This window comes from Eublepharis macularius, chromosome 15 (assembly GCF_028583425.1).
Source record: "Eublepharis macularius isolate TG4126 chromosome 15, MPM_Emac_v1.0, whole genome shotgun sequence".
Lineage (NCBI taxonomy): Eukaryota > Metazoa > Chordata > Lepidosauria > Squamata > Eublepharidae > Eublepharis > Eublepharis macularius.
Window position 1 is genome coordinate 26,406,663 of NC_072804.1, and position 22,680 is coordinate 26,429,342.

At 45.7% G+C, this 22,680-nt stretch overlaps 1 protein-coding gene across 2 annotated transcripts in view; it reads right to left on the reverse strand.

The window, feature by feature from the left end:
• The window catches only part of ASAP3 (ArfGAP with SH3 domain, ankyrin repeat and PH domain 3), a 95,454-nt gene that overhangs the window by 48,541 nt on the left and 24,233 nt on the right, over nt 1-22,680 (reverse strand). Inside the window, exons 2-4 of one of the 2 annotated variants that reach the window (XM_054999098.1) lie at nt 19,873-19,945; nt 14,587-14,732; nt 4,564-4,638 (exon numbers count right to left, since the gene is read on the reverse strand). In XM_054999098.1, the coding sequence (XP_054855073.1) occupies nt 4,564-4,638; nt 14,587-14,732; nt 19,873-19,945 (294 nt within the window). The remainder of the gene's footprint in view (nt 1-4,563; nt 4,639-14,586; nt 14,733-19,872; nt 19,946-22,680) is intronic. The other variant, XM_054999099.1, reaches the window with a different exon arrangement.

The following is a 22,680-nucleotide window of genomic DNA, read 5'->3' on the forward strand; positions in this document are numbered from 1 at the left end:
CTCTACAGCTGAGCCACAGCCCTTTCCAATGCTTGAGATTAAAAAAATCCCACGTAAATCATCTTATTATATCAATTATAAAGCACATATATAGAATATTTTAATCACAATTCATAAATCTTTTAAATTCACAGTAGAACCTTCAAATATACAATAAATTAACCTTCAGGCGCTCAAACCCACCATTGGAGCAACAATTCATACAAGTGCTATAAGACAACAGACCCTGTAGCATTCAATAAATACTATACTTAAAGTACTAGTGCTAAAGTGCTATATCTATATAGCACTTTAGCACTAGTACTAGTATGTGTGTGTGTGTGTATATATATATATATATATATATATATATATATATATATATATATATATTACTGCACATTCCTCTTGAAGTGCAAATGTAAAATTAGTACTATAGAGAACTATACCAGCATGCAGCACCCACTCTGACCACAGCTTGGTTGTCCCATGGAAAAGCCACCAGCCAGGAAAAAAAACAGTATTATGCAGTCAAAAAGTGCTCTGATCAGTGAGATGCAGGTAGCTACGATGGCAAGGCTGGGGGGAGCAGTTCTTCCATGAGAAAACTGACACCTTACAAGTTCCCTAAAGAGAAGAGGAAGCTTAGCCAGTCACAAAGCAGACATTCCAGTTTAGCCAGTTCCCTCAGGGACAGGCATGGAGGGGGGGAACCACACAGAAAGGGAAAGAAGGGGGAAGGGAGAGTGACAGCGAGATTTCTGTTGTTTTTCTACAGCACATGCAACCGCACACAAGACCTCCAGTAAGCATGGTTGTACTCCTCGGGCAAGTGTACCATACAAGGTAGAGTACTGGATTCCACACCCAGCAGTCCAAGAATGTCGCCTTCCTTTTCAAAAAATAAAAAAGCAAGTATCAAGTCCTTATGGTTTTTTTACAAAATCACAGAAGCATTTGAGGGAAGGAGGCAGACCAGAACAAGATCTATTTATTTTAATATTTATAGCCCACTTTTCTCCCCAAATGGAATGCAAAGCAGCTTACATTATTCTCCCCTCCTCCATTTTACCTTAACCACCACCCTGTGAGGTATGTTGGTTGAAAGGGAGTCACTGGCCCAAGCTCACCCGCTGGGCTTCCATCGCAGAGTGGGGATCGGAACCTGGTTCTCCCGGATCCCAGTCGAACGCTCATACTACTGCACAAGGGACATGATGCTCCTGTATTGCTCCTGAACCCACAACCAAGGGCTTTTCTGCACCAGGTTTCTGCTCTTACTTGACTACTTAATGCCATCAGTTGTGAGGCTCTCCACTCCCTCACTCCTCCAGCCTGCCTTTGGCCACCTTGCTAGGCTCTGCAGGCAGGTGGGTCTCCCTTGGCCTTAGAGTAGGCAGGGAAGGGGAAATGCAGCAGCTTGTCCCTTCTTTTTCCCAGGACAGTACCCCCACCCCACCCCCAGACCCACAGCAGTGTCTACCATTCCTCTCTGGTCTCACAGGGAGCACCCTTCTAAAGAGTCCACCAGCCTTACCCCATTTCTTGGCCCTCCAATCTCCATCTCCCTCAGGCTTATCATGGGGGGGGGTTGAATGGCTCCCTTCTTCTCCTCCCGCCTTCTACTCAGCAACCATTGGTCTTCCCTTCTCCAGCTGCCCCTTCCAATTGGCTGAGCAAGGAAACCAGCTGCAAAAGGCTGCCCCCCTCTTTGGACCCGCTAGGCTGTCATCCATCAGGTGAGGCCTAGAGATCTCCTCTCCTGAAATTACAAGTTAGTTCTAGACAACAGATTGGTTCCCCTGGAGAGAATGGCTGATTTGGCAGGTGGATTCATGGCATTATCCCCCACTTAAATCCCTCCCCTCTCCCAAATCCGCCCCCCCAAGGCTCCACCCTCAAATGACCAGTTATTTCCCAACCTGGAGTTGGCAACTGTAGGGCCCGCCCAGGCCCATTCTCTGAGAGGCCCTGTCACTCTCTTGCCTCAGCAGCCTCTTTGGTTGCTCCGGCCACGGCTTTTCTAGGCTGCACCACCACGTGTCCTCAACAGATGTTGCCGCCATTTCCCACAATGCCGGGCTCAGCCCTGGCATTTCCAGCAGTAGCAGGACCCCTCTGTGCCACCGAAAGGCCCAGCGTGCCTGCCTCCCTGTGCAGCACCTGCCGGGCTGGATCTGATGCGATGGGGAAGGGGCCACACCAAGTCTGATGCCACCCCCAGACACTGGTTCCCCCCTCCTTTTCACCCAGTCTCTTTGCTCTTTCATTTCCCTGCCAAGTTTTCCCCACAGCGCACAAGTGGCATGAAACAACATGGGGGAAACTCAAAGATAACTCAATTGCTGATTCTGCACATGTTGGATAATGCACTTCCAATCCTCTTTAGAGACCATTTGGAACTGAATTTTTCGTGTGTGAAACAAAAATCCACTTCTAAACGATTGCTAAAATGCATTGAAAGCGCATTATCCAACGTGTGCGGAATCAGCCAATGATACTATGTGTAAGGGAGGGGGAAAGCCAAGAAACCACTCTGAAGCAAGAAGAGGTAAAACAGTTACCCAAGTTACATCATCTTTTTCTTCCTCTTTGCTAAGTAGGAAAAGATACACATCCCTGAATATAAACCTGTGTTTACATCAATGAGCGTCTATGTTTATGGAGCCAAGCACACACTTGGCCTGCAGAAGGTCCCCAGATTTCAGAAGCAGGAGATGGGGAAAGTGCCCCTTCTGCCAGAGAGAACAGCTGCTAGACAAACTAAACACAGTGTGTTAAGAGGACTGTAATGGATCAGCTCCGTTCTCCTGCAGGTACTACTCCACCTTGCCCTCCACAGCATCCAGGCACCAAAGTCTCTACTTGGCAATAGGCCACTCCCCTGGCTAACCCAACCCTTGGAGGGGCTTCTCTCACCTCCTTTTGGTACACCACTGCCACCACTTGGCGTTTGCAGCAATTACCTGGTGTCAAGGCTAGCGGCTCCCCTGCTTGCCATTCTCATGCCCAAGTCTTCTGCTATCCAGCATCTGGTTACCACTGAGACTGCTTATTGCTCTTGTGCACTAATCCCCGCTAGGGGGTTAGCAATTTGCCAACAGACCACCTCCATCCCTTGGCACCTGGAATTATTGCCCAGTCTCTAATTTGTCCTTCCCGGGCAAAGAGATTAAGAAAACAGTAACAGACCAATTACAGATCAAGATGGGTAGCCGTGTTTGTCTGTCCGTAGCAGTAGAAAAGAGCAAGAGTCCAGTAGCACCTGTAAGATACCACAAATGTTGTTAGTCTTATAGGTGCTACTAGACCAATTACAGCTCTTCTTGGATAACTCTGGTGCTCTGGACCTTTTCAGTCTGGTTTCAGGCCTGACTATGGGATCATACTAGTGGATGATCTCCATTTGAATGCAAACAAGGGCCACACTTCCTTGTTGCACCTCCTGCTCCTATCTGCAGACACTGATGCAGAAGATCATGCCATCCTGTTGAGGCATTTGGAGACACAAGTGGGCATCAGGGGATGTGCCTTAGACTGACTTAAATTGCTCCTCATGGGATGGACTGAAAAGGTTGCTACTGAAGACCAGCTATCGTCAGGGTGGGATTTATCTTGGAGGGTTCCTGCAGGGCACAATCTTATCCAGTGACCAGAAGAGGCTGAAGGAACAATGGAAGAAAACTCCTCTTTCCATGCATGGAATTGTAGGATCTGCACCATTGTTTCCTTATTGCTAGGAAAGGGGAGTGGTGAAAACAGTCCCTTGCCCACAGCCTTTTAGCCAATTCATTCACTTGTATGTGCTGGAAAGTTGCAACTGACTTCTCATGACCCCAGCAAGTAGCTTTCAAAGCAAGTGAGAAGCAAAGGTAGTTTTGCCCTTGCTTTCCTCTACAGAGTCTTCCTTGGCGGCCTCCATCCAAGTACTGACCCCGCTTAGCCTTTGAGAGCTGACAAGATCAGGCTATACCCTGCTGCCTCCCCTCCAGCCAATTCATAACCAAGGTGAAATTAGAAATGCTGCAAATTTTGCCACGAATGTGTTTGACAGTTGAACTTCCTTTGTTCAAAGGTGTCAATCATATGTGAGCCGATCACTCAGCATCTTTGGTTTGTGCAAATGCCTGCTAAACAGGTGTGCATTGGTTTCTGCAAAACTGTGCATGCGCAAAGGTGCTGCCGATCCAAGCACATCAGCAGGCATTAGAGTGACTAGGGAGTTGATGAACACCGAACGGTAAGATTTTATTAACAAGCAGCATTTATTTATGACTGATTTGCATATTTTTTGTCTGATTTAACTGCTGAGCAGAGAAGTTACAAAGCAAAGACTGGGGGGAGGGACAGAAGGCAAGTGGGCAGTGTGAGAACACATGTGCATGAAAAGTCAATTGCGCCGTTTGCAGGATTATTGGTGTGACATAAAATGCACTAGAAATAAAGAAACGTGGCTGACCATCAAAATGGTTGGGAAGGAACATAAAAGCGGTGCAGAGTCCCAGTGGGACGTTCCTGGACATGTCTACTGTGGACATTGCTGCCCATCCACCCAAACCATCGAAGTATTTCAAGAACACCTACCAGGCGGCTCTCTTTAAACTGTCCTTTCAGCAGGCTGTCCAGAGGGAAGGAGACAATGTTGTTCAAGTTCTGCACCTGGTGGGGTGGGGGAGGAAAATCAGTAATAGAATTAAAGTTCACACATCTTTAAAATAGGCACAATAAGAGACCTCTTCCAGATCAGACCAAAAGGCATCCTTTTCTCCCCATTGTGGCTGACAGGTTGGGCAGTTCCTCGTTGGCTGGGTTTTCTTCCGATTCTTTGCCAGGATAGAGCAGTTGTTAGAGGAACAAACTTGGACCTGGGAGACCCAAGTTCAAATCCCCATTTTGCTGTAGTATCTCACTGGGAAATTCTGGGCCTTTCGCTTCCTCATATTTGCCCAAAGTTCTTCTGAAAATAACACGGGAAAGGAAAAACCACATACTCTAACCCTGGGCTCCATCAAGGAAGGAAAGTCACCTGGCTGTGTCTGCTGACTGAGGTGAGTCACCTGACTTGAGTTAATTGGGGCCGGTTTACATAGCTGTATAAATAGCCTTACAAATTGAGGGAGCTTGTGAGGTGGAGCAAACAGGGGGCTTGGCAGAGGAGTGCAAAAAAGAATGGACCACTTTGTATATGGATCTAAGCTACATGGCTGGTAACCCATCGCTGTGCCATGTTTGTTACCTCGCCTGAGGGTAACAGAAATTATACTTGTAGCAAGTGTAAGCTGGTAGCCCTACTGGAGGAGGATATGTGAGGGCTTGAGGCATGCCAGTCCACACTCCATCTTATCAGGGTGGATGAAAAGTTCTTGAGTGGAGGGCATGAAACACTCCTGGGAGGAGGAGGTGATGGTGCCTCAGGAAAAGGAAAAGCACCAAATACAGGAAGAGGACACACGGACGAACGTGATCCACAGAAGCAGGGAAATCGGGATAGGTTTGGAGCCTTTACTGCTAAGCAATTAGTTCCAAGACTTCCCTATAGATACTGACTCTGGACTTCTGGAACAAGGACTGCTGCCACAGGCTCCACAGAGCTCAAATGAAATTTCTCAGGCCCCTGTGGATGAGTGGAATCCTGCTTCTGCCCCCACCCCAAGAAATAGAAGGAGACGAGTAGTGGTGATTGGGAACTCCCCACTGAGACAGAGGCTAAAGTGCATTGACCGGATCTGCCATCTTGAAAAGTGTGTTTTCTGCCAGGCATGTGCATCCAGGATGCGACCGATAGGCTAGAGGGACTCATCAAGTCCACAGATGATTATCCCTTCTGGCTCATCTATGTGGGAACAAATGATATTGCCAGGCAAAGGACTGAATGTATTACAAGGCATTATGAGGCTCTGGGTAATAAGGTGGACCTTGGTGCATAGCAAACCCATGACTTCTTCCTGTTGATGGTCATGCCTTAGGAAGAGAGAGAAGAATACTGGAAATAAAGGACTGGCTACACAGATGGTGTCATCAGGAAAAGTTTGGTTTCTTGGACCATGATCTATGGTTTTGAGATGAAAGGCTTCTGTCAGGAGATGGTTTGTACCTCATGGGGGCAGGAAAAAAAAAGTGTTTGGCAGGAGTCTCGCAAATCTGATAAGCAGGGCTTTAAACGAAGCCCTGTGTGGGGAGGAGACAAAAACTCCAAAGCTAGAACGATGCCAGTTAATGGAGATAAGAGCACTAATGATGAGCAGAGAGAGGAACATAGGCCGGGACCCGTTAATCTGCAGACAAGGCCAAAATCTTAGATTCTGATGTCTCTACCCTAATGCACAGAGTATGCAAAACAAACAGCAGGAACCTGAAGTCTTAATCCGGGAAGGGGACTGTAACCTAACAGGCACTACTGAGACCTGGTGGGATGAGTCTCATAGTTGGAATGTTGGGATTGAGGGTATCATTTGTTTAAAAGGAATAGACCGAAAAGGAAGAGTGGAGGAGTAGCATTATATATCAAGGGTGTGTATACTTGTGAGGAACTACAAGAATCTAAGCATGGAAGGCCAGATGAGAGCCTCTGGGTAAAAATAAAAGGAGAAAAATAATAGTGATATTATAATGGGGATCTGCTACAGACCACCAAGCCAGGCAGATTGGGATGACACATTTTTAGACCACATTAGAAAATTTCCAAAAAGACAGGACACAGTGGTCAGGGGAGGTTTCAATTAACATGGTATCTGTTGGCAGTCAAACTCTGCTAAAACGGAAAGATTTAATAAATTCATGACTTGTTGTGCTGACAATTTCATCTTCCAGAAAGTGGAGGAGGAAGAGAAGGGGTCTGCTACTGTGGATCTGATTCTCAACAACAAGGAAGAACTGGTTGATGAGATAATGGTAATGAGAACCCTGGGTAGTAGTTATTTTGGGATTCAAGGGCCGTTTCCACACTACTTACCTTCATTCGGAACGCCGCAGAACGTTGGGGAAAAAAACACGGAAGTTAGCATCTTCTCGCGTGAGTTTTGCGCGATGTCGCGCAAAACTCATGCAAGAAGACGCTATCTTCCGCGGTTTTTTCACAATGTTCTGGAGGAAGGTTAGTAGTGTGGAAACGGCCAAGATCTTGGGAAAAGGGAAAGGTGAATGTAGACAGACATATAGGTTGAACTTTAGAAATGTTAATTTCAACAAGCTTAGAGATATGAAATGCTCAAGAAGGAAGTTCCAGATGGGTGGGAAGTGGGATACTTAGAAGTGGGATACTGAAAGCAGGATCACAAATAATTTCAATGAGAAGAAAAAACGCGAGGGGCCTACAGAAGCCAGGGTGGCTCCATGAACAGCTTTCTAATGAGCTGAGAATTAAAAAGGGCGCATTTAGGAAAGAGAAAAGGGGGCATACAACCAAAGACGAATATAAACAAATAGCCAGTGCTCATAGGGAGATTGTTAGAAAGGATGAAGCTCAGTATGAGATTAGGCTAGGGAAAAGATGCTAAACACAATAAAAACGATTATTTGGTTATGTTCAGAGCAAGAAAAAGGACAAGGAAGTGCTGGGCCCACAGTGGGGAAGGGAAAGTGAAATTTTACATAGGTGATAGAGAGAGAGCAGAACTGTGCTCGACTCCTAATTTTTGCAAGGGAAACTGTACTCAACTTGGCTCAACATTTCATGTGCCCAGGGAAATGCCAATCACCACTTTGGGGTCAGTAAGGAATTTTCCTACAGGCCAGATTGACCAGGGATCCTGGAGGGTTTTTTGCCCTCCTCTAGGAATACCAAATCGTATCACAGAAGGCTTCCCCCGGTAGCAATAACAATAAAGGAGCGGTTAGAGAACCGCCTGGGAGTATGAAGAATTAACAATCTGATAGTGTCAAACTTTCATACACTTAAACTGTGCTATTCAAACTGAAATAACATATTTATAACAATTAATGCACATTGATCAAAACAGGTATTATCTAATTCAGCAATTTCTTTTACAGAAAGTCTGAACAAGAGTCCCCAACAAGAGGACCCTAGGGTGTGGTGGCAAAGCAAGATGTAACACAGGTAAGTCTTATTGTTGGTACTAAGATCTGAAAGTAATTGTGTTTTCTTTTCCTTTTCAGATGATGTAAAGAGAGAATGAGAATCCAAAGGCTGAAATCCCCAGACTCAAGCTGTGCCTGGAACTTAAGCCAGGCACAGCTTAAGCTGTGTCCTTGCAGAGTCTCCATACATGCCGAATACAGCACCCAGTGTGACAGAAATGGTTGCCCCTGAGGAAGTCTTTAGGGACGAAGAACTGAAAGACGTTTTGCTGGCTTAAGTTCCAGGCACAGCTTGAGTCTGGGGATTTCAGCCTTTGGATTCTCCTTCTCTCTTTACATCATCTGAAAAGGAAAAGAAAACGCAGTTACTTTCAGATCTTAGTACCAACAATAAGACTTACCTGTGTTACATCTTGTTTTGCCACCACACCCTTGGGTCCTCTTGTTGGGGACTCTTGTTCAAACTTTCTGTAAAAGAAATTGCTGAATTAGATAATACCTGTTGTGATCAATGTGCATTAATTGTTATAAATATGTTATTTCAGTTTGAATAACACAGTTTGAGTGTATGAAAATTTGACTCTATCAGATTGTTAATTCTTCATACTCCCGGGCGGTTCTCTAACCGCTCCTTTATTGTTACTCCTCTAGGAATACAGCAGGGGTCACGGGGCGGGGGCGGGCGGGAGAAGGTGGCTGTGAATTTCCTACATTGTGCAAGGGGCTGGACTAGATGACCCACAGTGTGCCTTCCAGCTCTATGTTAAAAAAAAAAAAGTCGAGAGAGTGAGTGATACATTTAACAGTATTCAGAACCTATTGGCCAAGTGGGATTCCCGTTTTCATTTAAAACCAAAGCAGTCTCTAGGCCTTGCAGATTCACAGATGCACAGTAAAATGTACCAACTGCAGTTTGCCTAGAAATGTGAAGGCTCGGGAAAATGACTTGAAATATTCACAACCCCCCCCCCCATCTTCTTCCATCCACACACCCCAACTTATAATATTTTTTTTCCAATGGGAAAACTGGACATTTTACGGCGCACTGATGGTTTCAACCATAAACTCACTGGACAGCCTGGGGCCAGTTCCCTACTTAGACTAACCTACCTCGCAGGGATGTTGTGCTGTGGTCCATGAAGGAAGGACAGTAGGAAAAACAGCAGCAAAACCACCCATACCACTGCTTTGTCCTTTTTCCCTTTTTCTTTTTCCCTAGTGAGCAGCTGCAGGTCCTGTATCAGACCTTGCCTCTAGGAGGTGAAACAAGCACGTTCCGTATGTCAGTGTCAACATATTAATCAGTTCAGTAATACCACACAATGTAACAAACACTCGTCCGTGCACAATGGAAGTCCGTGTATAAACTCTTAATACACAATATTTTCTGTCTCCTTTGCAGCCTTGCAGAATGCCTCGGAGTCGGCGCCGCCAAGTGCCCGGCGTCTTCCAAGCAGAGCTGCAGTAGATTCTTGCTGCGCAATTAGCTCGTTTCGATAAATCTTCTTCTGGCCCCAGATTTGTAGAAATTGTAGAATTTGGAGCCGGAAGATTTATCGAAACGAGCTAAAATTTATAGCCGGCAGGCTCATGGCCCATTCTCGTGAGCCGTTTGGGTGAAGCCTCGCACATTGCGCAGCGAGAATCTACCGCAGCTCTGCTTGGAAGACGCCGGGCACTTGGCGGCGCCGACTCCGAGGCATTCTGCAAGGCTGCAAAGGAGACAGAAAATATTGTGTATTAAGAGTTTATACACGGACTTCCATTGTGCACGGACGAGTGTTTGTTACATTGTGTGGTATTACTGAACTGATTAATATGTTGACACTGACATACGGAACGTGTTTGTTTCACCTCCTTGAGCCTTTGCTCCTTTTGAGGTAATAGGAGGTTTCCCTCTTCTGTTTATTTCAGACCTTGCCTCTGCCTTTCTCTCCCTACAAAGCTTTCAGCAAGCCACCTGCTCTCAGCTTCAAGTCCTGATACTCAGGATAATACACTGGCCTACCTTACAGGGCTGTGACAAAAACAAATAAACGCACACGAAAGGGCTCCAGTCAATGAGCAATTCGACGGTGAGATTCACTGCTAGTGGAAGCAGTGACGGCCACGGGCCTAGGCAGCTTGAAAAGGAGGTTAGGCAGATTCACAGGAGGCCCACTAATAGTTACTAGCACTTTCGCTGTATTCTCCAGCCTGCCTCCTCACACTTTTATCCCCTGCTGGCCAGGTGAGCAGTTGGGGGTGGGGGGCAGCTTCCCCCATACCCAGTGGAGGAGACAGCAGCCCTCGCTAGACCCAATCCACTGAAAGTGCTAAGTATTAAGAATTATTACACGCAAAGACAGCAGGCTCATCAGTAACACTGTCTTTGCCTCGCTCCCTCATTCACCTCACAAAATTCGAATGTCCTACAATAGAATCTGCCTCCACTACAGATTTATATAGGACCTGCTGAAACCAAGAAAAAAAATGTCATTTTGCTTTCCCCCCTCCCTAAATTCGGGACGGGAAGGCCCGGGAAGGCCCACCGCACACCTTCTCCATGTTTCCAATGGCGACACAGGCCTTCTCCTCTAGCCGCCCAAGATGTTGCATAATATGAGATTTACCACAACCCTCAATCTCCAGGAGGGCTGCTCCTCCCCCACCACCCAGGCAGACGGTGCTCTCTCCCACCGCCACAGGCAGGCCACACTCCATTAACAGAAAAAGCAAATGCAGGCAGAAATCTGCAACGGGTTGATATGTGAGGAGACACGCTGGGTGTACTGGCGGAAATAAAAGCTTGCCACTCAAACCCACAACCCAACAGCAGGAGAAGTCTCAGGAAGTCCTCTGTGGGGCCTTTAAAGGTGCTGGCAGCATTTCAAGGCTTTGCAATATGACTCGGCAGGAAAGCATGCTGAGTTTACTAGGTTGTGTGGCCAATGGCATAAATAATACTCAAGTTCAGGAGGAGAATGGGCTTCATCGAAATAGGATGCATGAGAAAGATTCAGGCAATCAAAGCGTCTCATTTGTTTAGCCATTTTGGTTGTAAAAACCCATCTGAACGTCACATGCACCGCACACGAAGTGCTGCAGAGTTAACTCAGGGCTTTATTCCACACACAAACCACAGTTCCCATCTGGGACTGCCAACACATGCAAAGTAGTTGCAATCCAATTACGAGCACTCAATAAATACTCTGCAACCTCCCAGCTCCCTCCAGCTAGAGGACAGCTTAGTGGGTCAAAAGGCCATGAATCACTATAGATGGAGCAAGGCTGTTTAAAAACTTTTTCAATTTAGAAAAATGCAAAACGTAATGCTACAGTGTTTGGAACAAAACAATCTCTTTTAGAAAATTTTCCACTTAAGCGCTATTGGGGAGATTTGATGGATAAGCAACGGGGTGGGGATGAGGGGTGTACTTGGCTTAATCTAGACTCACCCCCTCCTTTGGAAGCCCAACAGCAATCAAGAAGCATGCGTGCGCAACCAAACCAGAACGCTCAACAGAAAGCACTCCTCCCAATTTCCCCCCAATCAAATGACAATTCAATTGTATGTCACTAAGGGGAAGCCAAGAAGCGGCCTTCGAAAGATCGGGATTGACGTTTCGTGTTCGTTTTGTTCAAACAGTTTGATATGAGTTGGAAGCACGTCAGTTCCCCCTTTTTTTGCCTTGCCATCTTTGACAAAGACCTGAAACGGGACTTTGAGTAAGAACCGGTCCACCCGTTAGATGCCTCTGCTTGTCCAAATTCATCATACTCCTTCCTTGAACTGGTTTTGAGAGTGGACTCCTTTGGACTAAATGGACTTTGCATATTAATGAAGGAGGCCAATATCATTGTGTAAACAGATAATTTAATGAGTTCTTGTCGCTTTTGCACGTGGCACTTTAGAGGATGATTGCAACAATATTATTATTGGCACTGGATATTGTCCATAGGAATTCTTGTACTGCTGTAGGAATATTGCACCAGCACTTTATACAGCCTTGGGTGTTTTCTATGCATGTCTAACCATAAGAAGAAACTTACAAAGGATTGTGTTAAGTATGAGTAAATGATATACTATATATGACTGACAACTGTCTTAGTTAGTTTTCATGATGACTGTTTGCAATTGTCCTTTTGTCGTGATACTCTCTGGTTGGTTGGTGTAATGTTCTCCCTGCATTATTTGGATGCCTTCACCCAAGCAAGACACAACTACTAACTGTACTTTTAGGCACTATAGTAACAGAGTTCTTATTATTCTACCCAGGGCTTTTTTTCTGGGCAAAGAGGTGGTGGAACTCAGTGGGTTGCCCTCGGAGAAAATGGTCACATGGCTGGTGGCCCCGCCCCCTGGTCACTGGCGGGGCCACTGGCCATGTGACCACTTTCAAGAGGTTCTGGAACTCCGTTCCACCGCGTTCCAGCTGAAAAAAAGCCCTGATTCTACCTAATATCCTTCCTCTCGACCAAACAGACCACCTCAAAGCAGTATGTTTTATAACTGGGCCCTAGCACAGACTCCGAGTAGAGGATTGGCTACATACCAGGAAAGGAACACACCTTCTGGAGAATCAACCAGTGAAATAAGAAGCCATAATCCAAACAGAGACTAGCATCAACTCAACCATTCCAGCATTTCTAACCAAGCAAATGCAATGCCTTGTGCTCAAGGAAGCAGGGCCTACCTCTTCAGGAATAGGGGACTTTCTGCACAATAATCCATTTCGGTGCAAAAATTGCACAATTATTATGCACAGTACACACATTGCTTTAAAGGGGGTGTTTTGAATGCATTTTCCAAGGAGAAGGTTTCATACCAGGGGGAAAAGAGAGACAGAGCGGTATCGTGTTTAGAGTGTCTGTCTAGGAACTGGGAAACCCAGGCTTGACTCCCCTAATCTGCCATGAAAGCTTGACCTTGGCCCAGTCATACAGCCTAACCTAATCCATAGGCCTGTGGTAAGCATAAAACAGAGAACAGAAAGATGCACACTGCTTTGGATTCCCATTGGAGAGAAAGGTATAAATGAAGTAAGTAAGAACAAATAAAGAAGAGGGGTATATGCCTCACTACTTTGATCGCTGTTTTGGGTGGAGTCACAAGATCATCCCAGACACCCCTTGGTATCCACCACATGGACTTGGTAATCTGTGAATCACCTCCAAGAGAGAGTCCCATGTGGGCTTCCTAAGGCCCTTTTCACACAGTCTTGTAAACTATTTGGGCTGCTGGTTGCTAGTGGATTTTTAAAAAATCTTTTCAGACGAAGCCCTTGTGTCCTGTTTGTATATGGGGTTGAGAGGTTGTTGGGTTTTTTTAAACTTTTTTCCATTCACAAGTTTTCAGTGCAATTACCGTTGTTTAATTGCCATTGGCACTTCCAACAGTGCTGCCTTTTAATTGTCCCAGTGCATTCTTTTTTCAAACGTATATTGACGGGCACTATAATGTTGTAACAATAGGTGCAGCAGGTTCTCTGAATTCCCAGGCTTTCGTTTTTTTTTTTAAAAAGTCTCTAGCCCCTTCCATTGCAGACATATACCTTTTTTTACTTATAACTCTGCAACAGAAGCAGCAAGAGACTTTTCATTTTTTAAAAAATGAAAGCAGGAGATTCAGAGAACCTGCTATGCCTATTATTACATAGCATTATAGTGATATTTTTGTCCCAATTTTTTTTTTAATTCAAAAGCCCTGGTGGCCCAGGGGATGGAGGTAGCCAGTTCCCAGGCAAGAAAAAGCGGCACTGTTGGAAATGGCCACAAGATTCACATACAGTTCATAAACCGATGTAAATGCCGTTTGAAACTGCCGTCCCCACATTACTTTATGTGAAGTTGAGACAACAGGGGATAACAATCAGGTTAAAATGGAAATGTGAAAGGGGTCTACGTGGGTCTGGAACCAGGGTTTGCTTACTCCTAGTTCAGCACTCTCACCACTGCACCATGCTAGCTCTCAGATTGAAAGTGCTGGATTTGAATTTCTTTAACAAGGCACGTTTTGCACAAGGAAATCAGGAAATGGTGTGTTCATCGGAGGCAGGAGCCAGGGCAAGGAACATACCAGTTATTTATAATAACAACACTTTGTAAACCGCTCTGAGTGGGTATTAAGTTGTCCTGAAGGGCGGTATATAAATCGAATGTTGTTGTTGTTGTTGTTGTTATTATTATTTAACTCTAAATATCCTGAAGGAGCACAGAATATGAAGCCAGCAGAGACTCTCTGGCTGCTTTTAAAACAAAACAAAAAAGGCCACACAAGTTTCTAGCCCTAGTGAAGCATACGGGCAAAGCTGACAGAGATTTTTACTTGCTAGAAAAGTGGCTGAATAAGATTTCTTTTATTTATTGGGCTTCAATCCTGCCCTCCCCGCAAGCGGGCTCAGGGCAGGTTACAGCAATAAAACATATAATTTACATTAAAATTCACAATAAAACCATAACATTTCCACAGATGTTCAGCAACTGGGGCAGAACATTATCTCAGTTCTTCCATCCAGTAAAATGAACTGAGGAACCTGATGGAAGAACACTGTTGAGGCCCACAAAACCTCCTGCCACAGCGGTCCTTACCAGGTTCTTGAAGAGGGCCGTCACTTCCCTAGTGAAGACAGCTAAGTTCAGGAAGCCAGTGGAAAGCTCGTGATTATTCTGAGACAAGTGGTTGTTCCCAAAGTTTTCTAGAGTTTCAGAGTATTGTTCTTCATTCTCCACGTGTGCTAAAGAAAGGGAATACCCAGACGTAAGATCAGAAAATAGGGTTGCCAGATGTCCAGATATAAACTCAACAGCACAGTATTTGCAATGACTGTCCAGGAAAAAAACTGAGAAAATGTTGGACATATAAATGTCTAGTATTTTCTAATTAAGAAAAATTGGAGGGGAGGTGTCCCAGGCCTTGGTCAGTCCCTGGATCGGGAAATCTCCACGTTTGCTGGTTTCCCTTCTTCCTCCACCCCAAATCTCTGCCCTAAGAAGCCTCTTTTCACAGCTCAAGAAAAAGACCCACAGACTGTCGGATCAGAAGCATCAATGGGGGGTCGGCAGTGCAGAAACTAGGAAGGTGGGCCTCGGCTGTCTCTCTTGGTCCAACATGGACTGCCTTCCCTGCTCTCCTAATTTCCTTGTGCCCCGGAAAGGAAGAAGGAAAGCGGCATTCAAACAAAGCGAGTTTGGACTTCGCACTTGCCTGCCTGTGTGTCTGCACTGGTTATTAACTGTAAATAAATCTGATTGATTGCCTGCCTGTGTCGCTGGCCTGGAAGCACTCCAAATTCCCACCCTGAAGTGACAAAAAGGAGTTTCCCACCCCCTTGTTCTTTGATGGGCACAGCACTTAACTGGGGGGGGGGGCTCAAAGGCCCAAATCTGTCCCCTAATCCTGGGAGCCAGCTGCACGGTCATCAATTGATCCAATCAGGCACATTTAAAGCTGTTTTTCTGGTTTTCAAACGAGCAAATCAAGAGTGTGTACAGTGAATCCAGGCTGCTAGGGCAACACCGAAGCAGAATTAAAGTCTTCTAAGCCCACTGCCTTTGACGGACTTCAAAGGGCATGACTCTGCTTAGCGCTGCTCTATATATTGCAACTGCTGGTACAAATGCTCTCTCCCTCAAGTGTCTACTGCTTATTAGCTCTGTTAACGCAGGTCAGTTTTATGTTACTTTGGCTTCTTAATGGAGTGCAAATTCTGTTTCTGAGATCCCTAAAACTCCCCGCTGCTCAACCTACCTGACACAAAACTGCAGCTTTTAACCACTAAACCAGTTTTAGTCTGTGGTGTGGATAAGGCAGTCTCCTTGTCCACGAAGGCAGGCAGCACAAGCTAGAGAAACTTCTGACAGCAGCAGCAGCAATTAATAGACTAATTCCTAGCAATCTGCAACTTTTTAAAGAGCTGAAAATATTATCTTTTCTAGAAATGAAAGAATGCTAAATTGAATTGATATGGCCTCTAACTGTCAGGCCAATCGTAGTGACGTTCCTGGCCAGTTTGGTGTAGTGGTTAACAGAGGCAGGACTCTAATCTGGAGAGCCAGGTTTGATTCCCCACTCCTCCGCTTGAAGCTAGCTGGGTGACCCTGGGTCAGTCACAGCTCTCTTGGAGCTCTTTCAGCCCCACCCACCTCACAGGGTGATTGTTGTGGGGATAACAACACACTTTGTAAACCGCTCTGAGTGGCCATTAAGTTGTCCTGAAGGGCAGTATATAAATTAAATGTTATTATTATTATTACCAGATGGGCAGCGGAATGGGAGACATCGCTGTTCCAAATAGAGTTGCCTGCTCTGGTTTGAGAAATTCCTGGAGATTTGGGGGTGAAGCATGGAGAGGGCAGAGTCTGGGGAGTGGAAGGGGCTCAACAGGGATGTAACACCACATAGTCTGCCCTGCAGACCTGCCATTTCCTCCAGGGGAACTGAGTCCGGCAGTCTGGAGATCAGTTGTAATTCTGGAGGTTGGCACAATCAGTGCCGTAGTTCCCAAAATCACTCCAGAGGGCATTGTTGCCCTCCCCTTCTTTCTTCCCACCTTTGGCAATCAGCAGCAGCAGATTTTCTCCTGAAGCCCCCTCAGCCCTGACTCCAGATGATAAGGGTTATTTGGCTTTTGTGTCTTAATGGTGTGTATATTTGGGGTGATTCCGCACACGTTGGATAATGCACTTCCAATCCTCTTTATAGATCAATTGGAATGGATTTTTTCGCGTGCGGAACAAAAAAATCCACCTCAAACGATTGATAAAGTGCATTGAAAGTGCATTATCCAATGTGTGCTTCACGTATAAGTGAATCACTCTTTCACTTATACCCCAGTTTTCTCCCTAGTGGGGACCTAAAGTAGCTTTATAACATTCTTCCCTAATCCATTTTATCCTCACTATAACCCTATGAGGTAGCTTAATATCAGTGTGTTGGATGGGAATAAAGGAAGTATGGAGGGGGCCTCCTTGAATTTTGCCAGGGGCCCCAGAATCACTACACTGCCCCCGGCTGGCAGGGGGGCGAAGCACAGATGGCAGCAGAGGCACTTCATGGCTTGCCTCTTTCTCTGCTTGGTGGGCTGCCTTGCCAAGCCATTTGGTGCACACACAGTCCACATTATCTTTATCACGTGTGTACAATGTATTTGATGAAATCATCTGGCAACTGGTTTTGGCACTGCTGAACTGACTGGCCCCAGTGATGCTGGACGGAAATGCTGCAGAAGCTACGGAGCTTGGCTTACTCTAGGGCTATTTTAACTTCCAAGTCCATTTCTGTACGCTGCCACTGAACCTGGAGGTTCCATTCAGCACGGATTTCGGAAAGGAGGGTAGATTCAATTCAAGCTAGGGTTACCAGGCCACCCACTACAGCAGGAGGCCTCCCACCGATTATCTGCATTGCCCACTGCTGCTCCAAGCTGCAGCGGGAGAAAAATAAATTTTAAAATGCTGCAGGCCTCTGAACTGCACATCACTTCTGGATATAAAAGTGGGTAGTTCTAGCTCTGAAGCTCTATAGTAAAATCATAGAATTTTACCATAGAGTTTTCACTGATTCCTAAAGCTACCCATTGTCATTTTCAAGTGCAGCCAGAAGTGATGTAGCGATGTCAGTGACGTTGCTGACGTCACATGCCACCCATTGTTCCTGTCCTCAACCTTCTTGCTGGTTGCCAGGATCGGCTTAACTAGAAAGCCAAGTGGGTGAGCATTCCCTGGTGACACAGAAATGGGCAGGTTGAATTTCTGTTTGCCACGTTTCAAATAAGATACCCCTACCCAGAAAGGTTGTTCTCATGCCCCCTAGGCGAAGTCAAGTCCACAGAGCATATGTTCTTTGGCTGCCTATTTTATAAGGAGGTTCGTCTTATATTCATTACCCCATTACTTGATATGATCCCTGGTCATATAGCCACCAATAAAGCAAGCCTTCACTTGTTTTTATCTGATAAAAATGTTTTGATTACATGTCAAGCTGCTAAATTCTGTGCACTAATTCTTAAGACTACGGAATTTGCATCTTAAAAGTTCATAATTTTTTTTCTTTTTAATTGTATTTTCTCTTTAATTTGTATGCTGGCCTTTAGAACCATAATAAACAAACAACAAACAAACAAACAAATGAGATATAGGGTCTCAGCTTGAAACCCTTCATATTGCATTAGGGAAGCGCTATTAGTAGTAAAACCTCTGCTTTGTGTTCAAATGTCTCAGGTTCAATCCCAGGCACCTCCAGTTGTTGCACCAATATAGATAAAAGCACATGACAATAATCAATACTAAGCAATACTAGGCCATGTACGTGTATTCTAGATTAACTTTCAAACTCTGCATGAACCGTCTGTGGGTTTTTTTCAGTGTTAGGTAATTCTAACAGGTGTGCTTTAATCTTTTGACAGTTAATTGACATTTCTCAGAGATTTATAGTTTTGTTTTGCAAGTTTGAGTATAACGTCATTTTTTACTCATTTGAAGGTTATACAATAGAACTTTTGAATATTCAATGAAGCATCAGACCAATTATCGTTTGTTTGTGCTATCACGTGAAAAGCTCTTAGATATTTTCATACGATAACTTATAAAAAATGCAAATTCAGATAGAGTGTCAGAGCTCTGAAGGAAGAAATCTCGAGAGAATGTAGGTGAGAATTTATCTTTACCTATGCATTTCATAGAAATTTTGATCATGTTAAACTTAGAATTTATTAGGAAATGTTAGCAAACTTATTTCTTATTGCCTTTCTGTGTTCTGTTTTTATAGGATTTATATTAATAACCATTTATATTAATTAATTACTTGCTTCATTAAAAAACTAGGGTGTATTTTCAATAAAGTGAAATAAACTCTAGACAGGTGTCTGTGTGCTTGATAAGGAGTTGCAAAGCAATATCGAACCCTATATAAACTAAATGTACGGATAAACAGGTGGTTCAAAGAACGTAGCTGTTTGACAGGTCTGAAAACTAATTGCTGAAAGCTTTCCAAGAGAAAAGATACATCTTTCTTTTGGTTAGTGGAAGCTTGGTTCAGACACAGGCAAAAGCTCGTCACACAGTTTAAAAGGCTGTGTAGTCGGAGATACGAAAGACCCCAAAACAAGATCCTGGACAGCTGTTGCTGATCAGAGCAGGCAACACTGACCTTGACAGAACTATGATCTATCTCAGTATAAGGCAGCTTCATGCCATGAAAACTCCACCAGGGGTCACCATAAGTTAGCAATGACTTGAGGGCACTCTCCACCAACATGTACTCATCACTTCCTACCTCACCCTGTTAACTTGGAATGCTGGGGACGGAACCTGGGACCCTCCACATGCAAACAGATGCTCCACCACTGGGGGTGCCAGCCCTGCATCAGCAAATGCCAGGAGAATTTGGGGCCGGTGCCTGGGGAGGGTAGAATTTCAGGGAGATGCAACATCTCTTCTGGCTGACAGTTTAGGAATTCCTCCAATCTCAGTGGTCTTTGCTACAGAGACTGGAGGAAATTGCTAGACAGCGTTTACCATCAAATGCTATTCCTCCCCCCATTTTTCTCCTGCTCATCAACTATCGAGGGTGGATTCTGGAGGACAGGAGTTTGCCCGTTGCCACCAGGCAAATGGTAAGCCTAGCCACAGCCCCTCTGCAAATCATACGTTGCCCTGTTTTGCAGGCTGCAGAGTGAGGGGAATGGTGCCAGATCTAACCCAGCGCTGATGCCAAGTCAGTTGTAAAGGGGGTTTTCTCCAAAGCCCTGCCCAGAGAGTCAGACTGCAATATCCAGCCAGTGACACTACCCACCCTGCATCTGCCCGCTCCCCACAGGTCTCTGAGCACCCGCCCTCCTTTTCTGCCCCACCACCGCACACAGGACATTAACTTACTGAGCCCAGAGGTATGAATAGCTTTCACGTATTTCTTGATCCGCTGGAGAATGGCTTGGTCGCCGTCCAAGCTCTGCAAGACAAGAGTATGAAGGGCTCGTCAGAACTGCTGGCCACACAAAGTCCCTTTGAAGCACCTGCCTTTCGCAGATGTTCAGCTCAGCCGCCAGGGGACCTGAACCTGGACAGGTTCCAACTGCAGGAGAGAAAGTGCTGTGGCTGTGATGGGCAGAAATTCCCTGTGGCCTTGGGCCAGATGCCTGCAACTGGCCCCGCTGCCCCACCACGCGTCTGAATGTTTTAGGAATGGCTGGAAAGGGGCAAACGCTTCTATTCTACCTTCCAACACACTCTGGCCATAAAGCACTATCCTGATATCGGCCTTCTGGCGCATCTTGTTAAAATGCTGTTGGTGAATTGTTAAAATTGTTAGAATTCTTTTCTTCAGAGTTCACCTCTTTCTCCAAGGTATTTAAAAAGGGGAGGGAATCGTGCAGCTTAATATGTTCTACCTCTTATGCATATGCGCTCACATCAATGCCAAGGTATCATATGGCATGCCCCCTGCAATACACACTAATGGCCTAAGATGTGTGGCGCACACTCTGCCCACTTTCATGCACTCCAATTCAGAGTCTGTGTGGTTTAGTGGTCTGAGTGTCAGACTAGGATCTGGGACACCCAGGTTCAAATCCCTGCTCTGCCATGGAATCTTATATGGGCCGGGCACACATGCTCAGCCTAACCTACCTCACAGGATTCTAGTGAGGATAAAATGGAGGCAGCAAGACTATGTAAGCTATTTTGGATCCCCATTGAGGAAAAGTGTAACTGAAAGACCGCAAACTCCCACATAACCTACCCAACCTCTCCAGGCATCTGCTGAGGCCTTGCTTTGGGTGCCCATCCCATTTGAGGCTAATCAGCTAGGCCCAGGGCTTTTTTTCAGGGGGAACGCGGGAGAACGGAGTTCCGGAACCTCTTGAAAATGGTCACATGGCTGGTGGCCCAGCTCCCTGATCTCCAGACAGAGGGGAGTTGAGATTGCCCTACATGATGACTTCCTGATGACTGCATCCCTAGTCATCAGGAATTTCCTAACCCAGAGCTGGTTTCCAACCCCCAAGGAAGGGATAGTGATCTCCCAGGATTATAACTGATCTTCAGACTACAGAGATCAGTTCCCTAGAAAAAGCAGCCAGCTGTGGCGGTAGCCCCCTCTGAGGTCCCTCCTAGGATTTCCAGGTTATGCTTGACAACTGGTAGGAGCTTGAGGCATAGATATTGGGGCTGGGATTGTGTGCACCATGACATCACTTCTGGGAAAAACTGGAAGTGACATCATATCATTCCAGGAATCGCTGGAAACTCCACGGTAAAACCATGGAGTTTTTGGTAATTCCTAGAGTGACATGACATCACTTCAGGGCTTTCCACAGACGTAACATCATGCTGTGCACAATGCTGGAGTTTTTAAAAAAATTCTCCCACCATTGCTCAAGTGGTGCTGGGCAACAAGGAGGCCTCTCATAACTTGGCAACCCAAGTCCTGCCCCAGGCTCCACCCCCAAATCTCCAGGACTTTCCCAACCCAATTGATAACAACTAGGGAAGCCAAACATGGATTGAGAAAATCCTGGAGCTTTAGGGGTGAAAGCCTTAACGTGGCATAATATCAGAGAGTCCACCCTCCAAAACCACCATTTCCTCCAGGGGAACTGATCTCTCTAGTCCGGAGACCAGTTGTAATTCTGAATGATCTCCAGGCCCCATCTCGAGTCTGGCAACTCTAACCGGTTCCACTATCCAGACAGTGTATTTTAACGTTTGTACTTTGAACAAAGCATTGCGCTGGATGCTGGCACAGGTTTTAGGCTCCAATAGTAGCACGTTTTAGCCACAACCCACCCCAAGCCTTTCTCATGGGAGAGGCTATAAAAACACAACCTGAATGAATCCAAAACACAGGAGTTAGTTTCCTAGCTTGTCATTCCAGCCTGAGCCAGGCGACAAGGTTTTTCAAGGCCCTGGCTCAGGCCATTAAAGAAAGGGCGGTTCAGAAAGCAAAAATTCTAGGATTTTTTCAATAGTCTTAAACAGCCACGCTTCCCTCCACAGCTACAGCTGGAAGTCTTCCACGTGTGCAAGTTATGAAGGAAGCCAGCCAGTCAAAGGTAGCAAGGTTTCCATCTTCCTCATTCAATCAAAAAAAAAAATCAAACAGCCTGCAGAACCTGACAGATCAGCGAAGAGTTAACAGCCACTTGGCGAAGGATCAGAATTAGAATTCTGGAAAATTCTTGAAGGGTTTAATCATAGGTATGGGAAAAGCATTGTTTGGGGTCCAACAAGAGAAAGCATTTGTTGCAAAGAGAAGAACTGGAGACATTTAAGGCGGGGGGGGGGGGGAGTAACTTCAGAAAACACACAGAGAAAAGTTTAGGTAGAAGGGCTGCAGGAAGTCAGTATTTATTTACTTCATTTACACGCCCCTTTTTCTCCCCAGTGTTGATCCACAACAGTGCAAGCAAGCTTGCCAGGTCCCCTGCCATAGTGGGGGGGAGGGAATCCCCCACCCCCAGCCTCCACTGCTCACCTGGCCAGCAGGGAGAAAAGGCATGAGGAAATGGGGAGGTAGGCCTAGCACATGTGCACAAAGCGCACGCTGTCCACCCACAGCACCAGAAAATGGCGTCACATCTGACCTGACGTGAAAGCGATGGGTTGTGACGAGAGCTGCTCCTCTAGAAAACAGCTGCGAACACTACTTTTGGGCTAATTTTTAGAGAACTGGTGCCATCATAAGCT